Source organism: Trichosurus vulpecula, chromosome 6 (assembly GCF_011100635.1).
Source record: "Trichosurus vulpecula isolate mTriVul1 chromosome 6, mTriVul1.pri, whole genome shotgun sequence".
Lineage (NCBI taxonomy): Eukaryota > Metazoa > Chordata > Mammalia > Diprotodontia > Phalangeridae > Trichosurus > Trichosurus vulpecula.
In genome coordinates, this window is record NC_050578.1 from 3,013,364 (window position 1) to 3,025,127 (window position 11,764).

The following is an 11,764-nucleotide window of genomic DNA, read 5'->3' on the forward strand; positions in this document are numbered from 1 at the left end:
TGGCTGGGCTGGCCAGCTCGAGACTGGTGCCTTTTGCATGCGAAGCCTCTCCTGGGTGCCCCTGCATCTGTCCTGGCTGATTGAGAGGTAGGCTCAGAAGAGAATGCCCTAGCAATTCCCTGAGAGGTTAGGGGAGGTAATCTTGGGAAATCCTGCCCGTCCTCCTCTGTGACCATGGGAAGCAGGCTCAGAGACTCCCAGAAGGTGAAGAGTCAGCTGAAGCACAGCTCTGGGGCTGCAGTCAGGAGACCTCCCTGCTAGTCCTGACTGTAACCCTGCACGAAGGCCGTGTGACCTTGGGGGAGTCCATTAACCTCTAGGGGCATCAGCGTAAAATGAGGGCGGCTGTTCCCCGGGTTCACCCACAGCTGTGATTCCCACCCTTGCTCCCTCCCTGACAATCCGAGGGCCAGCTCCTCCTCTCCCACCTGCCCTCCTCCCAGAGTGGCCAGATGAGCCTGGAAGGTCTCTCTCCATCCCTGCCCAGCAGAGGAACAGAAGCCACAACCATGTTTCATTTGAAAGCTTTATTGCCTTTTCAGCTTTTAGATCAAAAACAAAACCCAGTCTCTTTGACAGAGAGGACGGAGCCCACCCATCAACCCATTCCTGATTGTAAAGTGCATTTCCCTGGAACATGTGCATATAAAAATATCTTTTATCTGAAAACACACAGAAACATCTTTTACAAGGCACTGTTGGGCACGCTGCAGAGAATTCCTGGGCTGTATATTCATATGGGCTAAGAAGAGCCCTGTCCCACTGCTGGTGTCTGGGAGCTAACCCTATATGTCCCACAACATACCATATGGCTGGGCCATAGCCTCAGCCAATAGATGATCACTCCCACCACTAGGGTGCTTTGGGGGTATGATCACTTCCCTGATGGCTCCAGCTGGGTGGCCCAGGTGTAGACCCCCTTCCCCCACAGAGACAGCCTCTAACACTGAATCTGGGGCACTGAAGAAAGTCTTTCCATGTTCCTTTGGGAATTGGTTTGATTTCTGGAGAGGAGAGAGTCTCAGTCTCCTCCACCCACCCACCCACTACCAATCTACCTTAAAAAAATAAAGCTTCCTCTCCCCCAGGGGCTCTCCAAAGCTAGTGAGTCACCAGGCTGGTTTATTGCACTTAGTCTGGCACATCTGCCACGGAAAGGACATCACGGAAGGGGAACGGGGATGAGGGTTGTGAGTGACAGAAGACAGGGAAATGGGCTTACTGCCTTGGGGAGTGAGCTCCCCATCACAGATGTGAAGGCAACCTCTCTTCAGTTATAGGACTTTTGATCTATCCTCCTAGAAGGTGATGGGCAGTGGGGGGCAAAGCCAAGAAGACATGGGTTCTCTTCTTATCTCACTGGCGTGCTGAGTGTGTGACTGTGACCAAAGGACTGAACCTCTCCGCTCTTTAAGACAGGAAAGTGCAGGAAGGTGCTGACTTGCATTGGCAAAGGGCTTTTCCTTCCCTGGGAGTTCCCTCTACTGTGCTGATTACAGCACAGATCTAGTCCCAGATCACTCATGGAGGGAGAGGGCAGGGTTGCCACCACTCACTTATCTTCCTTGGCACTGAGCGCCTTCAGCGGCTCCTCGGTCAGTCAGCCAGGGTCAGCAGCTGTCTTTCCTCCCTTGAGGCTGGTGACAAGTCTCCTCTCCCAGTTCTAGCTCTGGTCCAGGCCAGGCCACACTTCCAAAGGCAAGGAGCAGGTTCAAACTGCCAGGCACACAGGAGGGTTATAAACAAGCAGCCCCGTTCACGCTACAGATGAAGACACTGAAGCCCAAAGACATTGGGAAGAATCCTGGGCTTGGCCTCTTCCCAACAACGAGTCATCGCCATGTGACAGGTGGGGCCTCCAACAAAGGAGGTTGCACAGGTGTCTCTCCAATCCTTCCTGGCTCTAAATCCTATGAATGGACTCATGCAAGGCCACCTGAGTGGCCAAGGGAGGATTTGAACCAGGTCCCCAGCTCCAACCTCATAACTGGCTTGTTGTTTTTAAGGGGAAAGTTACGGATGACCGGGAGTAGCCCATTTACAGCCTTGGGGTTGACCTCTGTTCCCCAGGCCATGCCCTGTGCCATTTTAGCAGGACATGAAGACATGGCTGCTCCATGCATTCTCCTGCTGTGTAATCCTCAGACATCACTGACCTTGGGGAACAGAGGCTGAGCTAACCTGTCACCAGGTCACAGATGAGCCTAAGCATAGGGAAAAATGCTTTGTCCAGTGGCTCACAAGGTAAACAGATGCACTTAAAGCCACAGAGACTGTTTGGGACCAAGATGCCCATATGTGCCAAAGGGTAGCTACCAGCCCCAAACCAATAGGATGTTGGCTTTGGGGTGGCGGGGGGGGGGTGGGCCTCACTGCTGCCCTGCCCAGGGCGGACCAGGAAGAGGGAAGGCAGGGCAGAGGAGCTAGTCTCAAACTTCTCTCCTTTGTCTGTTTTTCCCGAAGGGAAGAGGAAATGCTGGGAAATAAACTCCCTTGAGCCCCCATTAGTGTGCAACCAACAACAGCACAGAACAACCAAAGTGAATGTTCAGTGTCTGTCAGGAGAGGAATAGCAGCATGAATCAGGACAGAAGCAAGAGCGGGCAGCAACAGCTGAAGAGGGCCCCTGCGGAGGAGGGTGGGGATCATCACTCTTCCCCCGTATGGAAGCAATATTTCCTAGTGCTTTAAGAAATGCGTGGAGAAGGCCACAATGCCCCCTGAAACCTGCTGCAGTTGAATGTAGCAGACAAGTGCTAGATAGTCCAAGAGAGAGTCAAGAGACCCGACTCCTCCCCTTCCTGGCTAAAGTGACCACGGGTGGGTCACTTCCCATCTTTGCTTTTCTTCTCTGCAAAATGGGGCTAAAAGCGCTCACACCCCCTCCCTCGGAGGGCTTGGTTTGGTGATTATTGCCTTAGGAGGTCGCTGGAAGGCCCCTGACTCCAACCCAGAGCCCACCCCAACCCCCACACTCCTGCTGTCATGCCTGTCTCCAGCACCAAAGTCTCTTGGCATGCGACCAGTGGTAGCTGGGGTGTGCCTTGAGTGAATGCCTGTGTTTGGGGAATATAATCCTGATTGGATTGGCTGGTATCCTAGTGAATGGCACCCTTTAAAGACAAAAGCTGTGCCCTGTGGCAGTCTGCCTTTCCTCTCTCTCTCTCCTTGGCTGCTAATAGCCCAGAAGCCTTTGGCATAAAGCACAAGGACCCTACAGCCAGGCACACCGATAACCTCACAAAGTGTCCCTCCCACAAGGCAGCTAATAGTAAGGGCCCAACTTCTCGTATCCCAGATAACTCGGCCATTCCGGGTACAGGCCATAGGAGCACCGAGGACTCCCAAACTGATCAAAGGAGATCCCCAAGTCGGAAGAAGTCTGAGGTGGGGGCCCTCCCTGTATGCCCTGGAGTTCTGCCTGGATGATGCGGTAGTTCCTGCCCTGGTTGCTGTCCCAGTACGTCTGCCCGCTACACTCATAGCACACAGCAAACTCCATCCTCTCGTAGGACTGGATCTTTTCAGGAAGGCTGATGGCGAAGGAGAAGGTATCCCTGTCCGAACCCGCGTATGTGTCCTTCACATACTGGCACTCAAAGTCCGTGAAGCTCTTCCATGTGTCGAAGGTCATGCGGATTTTCACCGACTTCTCGAAGGCGAGGTTTTGTACCTTCACGGTCCCCGAGATGGCCTTGTCTTTTAGCACACAGTTCTCCAGGCAGACGTGGTCAGCCTGCAGCCGATTTCGGAAGTTCAGGTAGTCGGTGGATGGCTGCTCAAAGTCCAAGACGAAGCTCTCACATTCGGCTGTGGTCAGGGTCACGATGTTCTCCAGAAGCTCCGTGATGTTGAATGGGATGTCCAAGGGGTCATCGAACTCTGAGTACACCTTAACCATGGTCAAGGCCAGACCCTGGTTATCTGCAAAGGACACCCTCTTTTTGGCCTTCTTCTCCTGGACAAGTGGGGCCATGATGCCATTGGCCTCGCTCTGGCTGCTCAGTTGAATGCAAGGCCGCAGGGGCTTGGTGGGCTTGGGCAGAATCTTGTAGGCAAACCTGTCCCGGCGCAAAGGGGGATCCATGTAGCCATATCCGTACTCGACATCTACCGCCATGGTGGGGCAAGGCAGGGGAAGACCCTGGGAGAGAAGACAAATGGTCAAGAGAAAATGGTCAGTGCCTATGGGCACCCAGGGGCCTGGAGCAGGTTGACAAATAACACAATCACTTCCACTTAGGCTTTGGGCTCAGAAACCACAAGGGAGAAGATCAGGATTGGAGTCTAGAGGCCAAGGTTATGAATAATTATAGGTTGGGTCTAGATTCAGGAGGACCTGAATTCAAATCTGGCCTCAGACACTTACTAGCTGTGTGACCCTGGACAAGTCACTTCACCCTGTTTGCCTCAGTTTCCTTATCTGTAAAATGAGCTAGAGAAGGAAATTATAAACCACTCCAGTATCTCTGCCAAGAAAACCCCAAATGCAGTCACAGGGAGTTGGACATGACTGAAACGACTAGACAACCAGCCTGATAATGACATGGGGAAGACAGGTCAAGTGTGACCATCCTCCAGCTACAGAGAGGGAGACAGAGGCTGCAGAAGTTTGCTCATGAGTGTGCTGCTCTCATATCAGAGGAGATTCCAAGCCCTGCCCTGCTCAAGAGGGTAAAACAGTCACGGGTCATGGAAGCAGCTGAGGGATGGAACCTGGCCATGTGCCCATGGTTCAACAAAGGGAAATTAACCCAGAGCCTTGCTGCTCCACAAATGGAAGTCAACATGAGTTTCAGGGTCTATGTGTGTATGTTTGGACACACCCGGCTGCCCCTTTGTCTCTGTATGCCTGGCTTCTGGGACGGTGCCTGGCGGATGGCAGATGCTCAGGTGTGTGCTGAGCCACACAGAACAGGTACTCCAGACATGAATTTCATCCAGAAGTTAAATACAGTCCACAGGACAAACTAATTTTAGATTCTCTTACCCTTTTAGAGTCTGTGGGCACAGCTGGCCAGTTTCCACCCCTTGCCTTTTCCAGGGTTCAAAGAATGGACTCAAACAAATTTCAATGACCCCATTAAAAAAACCCAACCACACAAAACCCACACACACCCCCTTAGGAAAACAACTTTTGAACTCACAGCGCAAATGAGTGGCAAAAGCAGTCTGAAGATCCATCCCTAAGTTGAGCAGGTAGTCTGGGCTGTCTCTCAGGTGAACCCTGCCTTCTCCTGCCAGAAGTGGGGGGTGGGGGCTGAGTCAGCTCCCCACAGGATCTCCTCCCCTGTCAAAGAGCTGGGGGCCTGGCAACCCTCTGGGAAGGTCAGACTCCATGCAGAAAACGTGAGGCCTATGCCAAAGTCTCATCCCCTGAAATACTGTGGCGGCGCAGTGTAGAGCTCCTTAGATTTGGAGTCAGAGGGCCTGCGATCGAAGCCCTCCTTGGCCACTTACTACCTGTGTGACCTTAGCCAAGTCACTGCACCCGTGGGGCTGACTCAGTGCCTTATTTCTGACATGAGGGGATTGGGTTGGATAGGCTTCTCAGGTCCCTTCCGGGCCTGCATCTATGACCCCAGACACCCAAAAGTGTTGGGCAGAACAAGGGCCTCAAAGCTTCGATGTCACAGACAAAATGCATCTGGTCCAGGTAGGCGGTTCAGGGATTCCCCACCCCCAAGTCTGCCCAAGACTACAGATGCAGGTGAAGCCACCCCAGGGGAGAGACACATGGGGGCGGGGCTAAGGCAGCATCAGGGGCTCACCTGCTAACAGGTGTCTGGGAGGAAAGCCCAGAGGCATTCCTGACAAGCCCCCCACCCCCACCCCAAGTCCAGCTGTGAGTGGGAGGGAGCTCATGCTAGCCTAAGGCAAACCGGCACACCACGGGACAGGGCTTTAAATGCTCATTAAAAAAAGGAGGAGGTACCCTGCCTGGGTTAATGATGGGCAGTGCAGAGTGTGTGGGTATGGGAGTGTGTTAGTGTGTGTGTGTGTGTGTGTGTGTGTGTGATTGTGTGTGTGAATATGAGTGTGTGTGTGAATGTGTGTGACTGATTATGTGTATGAGTGTATGAGTGGTTGTGTGTGAATGAGCATATGTTTGAACAAGTGTGTATAAGTGTGTGTAACTGTGAGTGCATGAGTATGTGTGTGTGTGTGAATAAGTGTGTATGACTGTGATTGTTTGTGTGCATGACAACAGATCCCTCCCCAAGGGCCCTTGGCTGGGTCAGGCTCCAAAGCAGCTCAAGGAAAGAGGAAATGGGCAGAATCCTGGCTCTGGTCCTTCCTACCTGACTGACCTTGTCCTTCATATGTGGATATCTCCTTTGACTCTGCTGTGATTATCCCCATTCCATAGACAGGAAAACCGAGGCCAGGAGAGGCTGGAGTAACTTGCCCAGGGTCACACTATTGCTAAGTGTCAAAGGCAGGATGCAGACTCCCATCTGCTGGACTCCAGGTCCCGTACACTATTTTGTCTGCTTCACTATCTGGCTGAGACCCTCCCCTCTCTTCTTCCTGTCTGAGGAAGGCCTGTTTCTTTCCCTGTAAGACAGAGCTCCCTTCCATTTCCAAGGACCGTGGCCAGACTGAAGCCAAGCAAAGGGTGAAGCCAGCAGGGAACGCACACTTTTCAGCACCCTCCCTACTAGGTCGCCTTGTGACCACCTGTCTCAGTAAGACTCACTGTCTTGTCCACAGCTAGAAGCCACAGCAGGCTCAAAGCAGAGACTGAATTGAGTTGGGGATAGGAGGGGGGTCTTCCTAGAGCCATGACAGCTTTATCTACTCTTCTGCTTGCCCCAAACACTCCAGCCCAAGCCCCAGAGGAGACCGTCTGCACTTACACAAAGGCAGAGGCATAAGCCTGGCCCCCTGACAATTAGCTGAGGCTTGAAGACTCCCCTGAAGACCAGAAATCTCTTTGTATCATCAGCCAGAGAGCTCTGCAGTCAGGGGCAGAGAACCCAAATTCAAATCCAGGCTTTCTTCCTACTGCCTGCTTGTCTGCTGTCCATTCATCTGTCCGTCCATCCCTCCACCCATCTGTCCATCCATCCATCCCTCTGTCCATCCACCCATCTGCCAATCCATCCATCCACCAATCCATCCATCCACCCATCCATCTGTCTGTCTGTCCATCCATCTATCCATCCATCCAACCTTCCATCTGCCCATCCATCGATCCATCTGCCCATCCATCCATCCTTCCATCCATCCATCTGCCCATCTCTCCATCTATCCATCTGCCCATCCTTCCATCCCTCCATCCATCTGCCCATCCCTCCATCCATCCATCTATCCATCTGTCCATCCATCCATCTGCCCATCCTTCCATCCCTCCATCCATCTGCTCATCCCTCCATCCATCCATCCATCCATCCACCCATCTATATATCCGTCCATCCGTCCATCCATCCCTCTATCCATCTGCCCACCCATCCTTCCCTCCATCCCTCCATCTATCTGCCCATCTCTCCATCTATCCATCTGCTCATCCCTCCATCTGTCCATCCATCCATCTGCCCATCCTTCCATCCCTCCATCCATCTGCCCATCCATCCATCCATCCATCCATCTGCCCATCTATCTGTCCATTCATCCATCCATCCCTCCATCCTTCCTTCCTAGCACTGTTACTCAGGGCGGCTATGGGCCTTCTCTGGGTCCAACTATCTTCCTTCTTCTCTCCCACCCAGGGGATTGAGCTACATGCACCACCATTCCTCAGTTGCCAAGCCTAAGATCCTAACAAGGTCACAAGAACAGCATGTTCTAGTGAAAACTGTCCTGGCTCCCAGATCCATCTCAGATCCACACTTAATGTGTGATCTCCTGTGGATAGAAAAAGGGATTGGACCAGCCAGTCAATCTCCAAGGGCCCTGATTCATAAATCCTGGAACAGGGTAGGCCTTTAAGACAGCCCATCCTGACAGCCTTCTATAAAATGTGGTTCCCATGGCAACAGGCAACTACCTCCTGCTGTGTAGACAAAGCTTTGTGGTTCTTTGCAAATGGCCAGGACAACTTAAGCAAGTCTCCCAGGCAGCCCTGGGGACCCTGGCATGGCCACAGACCTTGACTCAGTATGTCTGATAAAGAGAGCTGACTCCCAGTGGCTAAAGAAAAGACCTCAATTGGAAAGCATTTTATCAGCCATGCTCCCCTGGCCATCCGCTGCCTCAGAATGGCCCCTGAGCACCCACTTGGTGCCAGCTGCCTAGATGGAGCTCGAGCCAGACCCAGAATGCCACTGTCCCTCCCCACCCCCTCTTCCTCACTTGGCTCTGGGTCCAGGAACCAAAACCGAACTCTCAATCCTAGGAAGGGCTGTCAATCATTCACCAGCTGCGGGACTAAATGCCTATCCCTTGATTTTCACTCTTAGAAGATGAGCTTTTTGGAGGGCTTGCTTTTTGTCATTGTATACTGGCTGCCTAGCACAGGGCCTGGCTTAATAAATGCTAGTTGTTTGATTGTTCAGGGGAAGAAGGGGTGGGGGAGGGGACAGCTCAGATGAGAAACCGACCCAGCTCTGATATTAGATAAGCCCAGCAGTGATGATCCCTGCCAAGTCAAGCAGGGCATTGCCCTTTACTCCGCCCCGCTCCTTCAGCCATCCTCGAGCCCTGCAGGGCTGTCAGCCATATATGGGCCCTTGACCTCCAGGATCTACTTTATTTCCAAAGTCATGGGCCCTTCTGGAAAAAAGTACCATGGCAACTTTTGCAGGAAGGCCCCTTGTATGGTTTGAGCACCTTGTTTGAGGTCCTCCACATGGCAGGCCTGCCCTTCATCCGAACCTCAAATGCTCTTCAGGGGCCTCATCACTACCTCCAATCACCCAACTGCACCTTTCCACAACCCTGGCTAGAGGTAGCAGGGATCCTGAGAAACCACTGAGTACAACCTGCACATTGTACAGATTGAGAAACTGAGGCCCAGCTAGTATCCGAGGCAGGTCTTCCTGTCACCAAGGCCACTCCAGTCCAGGCCTCTCACTAGTTCTGGGCTCCTCAGCTGTAAAATGGAGGCGGGGCAAGATGAAAGCAGACTGCCTCCATTCTAGGGCTGTTCTCCCCAAGAGCCAGCTGCAGGCTGCCAGATGAGCTGCAGCACTGTCCCCTTCCCACCGCCTCTCACGGGGACACAATCGTGGCCTCCTGATGTTTGGGAGGCAGGGGCCGGCCCCTTTGCAGGATGGCCTCACTGGACTGGCCATCCCGGAAACCAGGCACTTGCACTGAAAAGTCCCCAGAGCCAGCGCCTTGGCGGTCAGGGGAGGGGGCTTCCCTTCCTAGCACTGCCGCCAATTAGCTCAATAAATGGGGGCGGGTCCCTTCCTCTCCTGGACCTCAGATCTCTCAGATCCAAAGAAAGCCCAGCCCACCCTTACCCCGCCCCCGCCCCCGCCCAAGCCTTACACCCAAGGCAGAGCATTTAGAGCTGGAAAGGGAATAGGCCCGGCACCCGCAAAGTCAGTGCCTTTCTATGAGCTATTGGGACCGGAAGGTGTCCTGGAGAGCCACTCATGTAGCAGAGGGGAGACTGAGGCTGCAAGGAGCAGTGACTTGTTCACGGCTGGAGGGGGCCCGGTACATCGGCCCGCCTCCGGGTAGGAGCCCAGGGACCCGCAGCCTAAACAGGGCCCTGTAGTGGGACCGCATACGGCTGGGCTGGCGATGGCCGTCCCCTCCAGCTGTGACATCCCAGGCTTCTGCTGTGTCCTGCCCCACCCCCGGGCAGATCCTGGATAAGGGGGGAGGGGGGAGAATCGACTCTCCCCTCCCCCATCCCGACTTGGAGGACGGCTTTGGCACTCACCTGGCTGGAGGAATCCCGTCTGTCTTCCGGGGAAGGAGAGGAGAGGCAGCAACTGGGGCAGCGCGGAGCCTGAGCCCCAAGCCGGGGCTACGTGCGCATCCGGCCCGCCTGGATGGAGAGCAACGGGAGGGAGGTCAGGCCCCGCTGCCGGAGATCCATCGGGGGAGTAGAGGGAGGGAGGAGGAGGAGTCGAAGGAGGAGCGAGAGCAGAAGCAGCTGGGGCCCGCCCCCCCCCATCCCGGTCCACCCACTGGCCGTGAGGGCTCCCCCGGGTGGCAGCCCGCGACACGACCCGGGGGGTGGGGGAGGTGGTGGGGGGAGACAGAGCGGTGCGCTGAGCGCTCCAGCCCCTCCCCCCGACCCGGTCCACCCAGTGTCCCCGCGGGTTCCCCTGGGTGGCAGCCCGCTACATGGCCCAGTCAGCTGGGGAGGTGGGAGGGAGAGGCATAGAGCGGTGCCCTGAGCGCTCAGTGCCAGCAGACCCACCCCCGCCCCTGCCCCCAGTCATGGGCTTCGCGCCCGCAGAGTCCCCTTCTTCCCCCAGCAAAGACCAGGCCAGGAGGAAACTGAGGCAGCCCCGGCCGGAGCAAGCTACCCGTCCCGGGCCACACAGCCCGTCGGGAAGCGAAGCGGGTGGGGTGATCCGAGCCTCTTCCTGGGTCCTCAGGACCCGAAAGCCGCTGCCCTTCGGGGTGAGTGTGAGTGTGACCCCACCCGGACGGGGGTGGGGTGGGGTGCAGAGGAGACCCCTCTGAGGATCTGTAGCGGGAATGGGGGGGTATTGAGGTCACTCAGTCCGGCCCTCTCGTTTTACAGAGGAAACTGAGGCCTCGGTTGCTTTGGAATTGGATGGGAAGGGCAGGACCTGCCGGAGACAAAAATCTGGTCCGAGGGTGGAGGTGGGGTCCCCGGAGCCTCGGATGCTGCCCCCTCCCGGCCCCTACCGGCCCACTTCTCCAGGGGAGGCCCCCGCGCGCGAGGTGGGGAGGGAAAGGGCCCCCCGCTTCCGTCATTCCAACAACAGGAGCCCGCGGCTCCCCGAAAGACAGAGACTTGCGCTCCGCCTGGCGCCGCATCGGCTCCCTGAGCCCCATGAACAAGGCGCTGCAATCTGGCGATCGGACCCCTGCCCAGCTCCTCTCAATGCTCGGACCTACCGGCTCGGCCTAGCTGCCGCTGCCGTCCAGAGCCGGGCCTGGGGCAGCCTCCGCTCCCTCCCCTCAGGGCCAGCGCCAGTGGGTGCAGACGCCCGGCGTCCAGGCCACCTCCTGTGGGCTGCTGCCCGCGGGCACCTTTTAGCCTCTGCCCCAACCTGGGCGCCGGCACCCCCAGCCAACCTGGGCCCCCGACTCCGCCCCTCCCGGCCCCCAGCCAATGGGGGCGCTCGGGCCGCGGGACTGGCCTATGGCGGGGCCGGCGGTCGGGAGCCATGGGTCAGCGCTCCAGAGGCCGGAGGCCCGCCGCGTGATGGGCCTCGGGCCAAGGCTGGGGAGACGGCGTGCCGGCAGCGTGGCGCTCGGTTGGCAGGGGCACAGATGGCTGAGAGGAATGAGAGGGTGGCTGTGGCTGGGCCTCTGTGTGGTGGGGGAGCCAGAGCCCCCAGAACCGCCCCAAAGTCCGTCCAGCAGGCAGTCAGTCAATCGACAGGCACCGAGTGCCAAGCACTGGGCTAGGGACTGGAGATAGATGCCGAGAGGGGCACCCCCGCCCTTCCCTGCCCCCCCTCCCCTCCCTGCCCAGCTCTGCCCCTGCCCCCATCCCCATGCAGAGCAGAGTATCTATCTGGGAGCGGGCTGCCCGGGCTCATGGAGCTCCCGGAGGGAGATGCAGAGACCTCAGCTGAAAGGACGGCTTCTGTACTTCCGCAGGAGGGAGGACTTCTGCGGAATCCCCAGCTCCGTCCCTTCCAAGCTCGGCTCTTTACCG

At 56.2% G+C, this 11,764-nt stretch overlaps 1 protein-coding gene across 2 annotated transcripts; it reads right to left on the minus strand.

The window, feature by feature from the left end:
- Positions 1–508: 508 nt before the first annotated feature.
- On the minus strand, positions 509–11,124 carry PPP1R3B (protein phosphatase 1 regulatory subunit 3B). Of its 2 annotated transcripts, XM_036763358.1 has the most exons (4): positions 10,996–11,124; positions 9,839–9,946; positions 5,148–5,237; positions 509–4,144 (listed from the first exon to the last, which is right to left on the minus strand). In XM_036763358.1, the coding sequence occupies exon 4, from the start codon at positions 4,118–4,120 to the stop codon at positions 3,266–3,268; it is 855 nt and encodes a 284-aa protein (XP_036619253.1). In that variant the 5' UTR covers positions 4,121–4,144; positions 5,148–5,237; positions 9,839–9,946; positions 10,996–11,124; the 3' UTR covers positions 509–3,265. The 2 variants fall into 2 exon arrangements, with proteins under 2 accessions (XP_036619253.1, XP_036619252.1); XM_036763357.1 differs by lacking the exon at positions 5,148–5,237 and having other exon boundaries at positions 10,996–11,123.
- Positions 11,125–11,764: the final 640 nt, after the last annotated feature.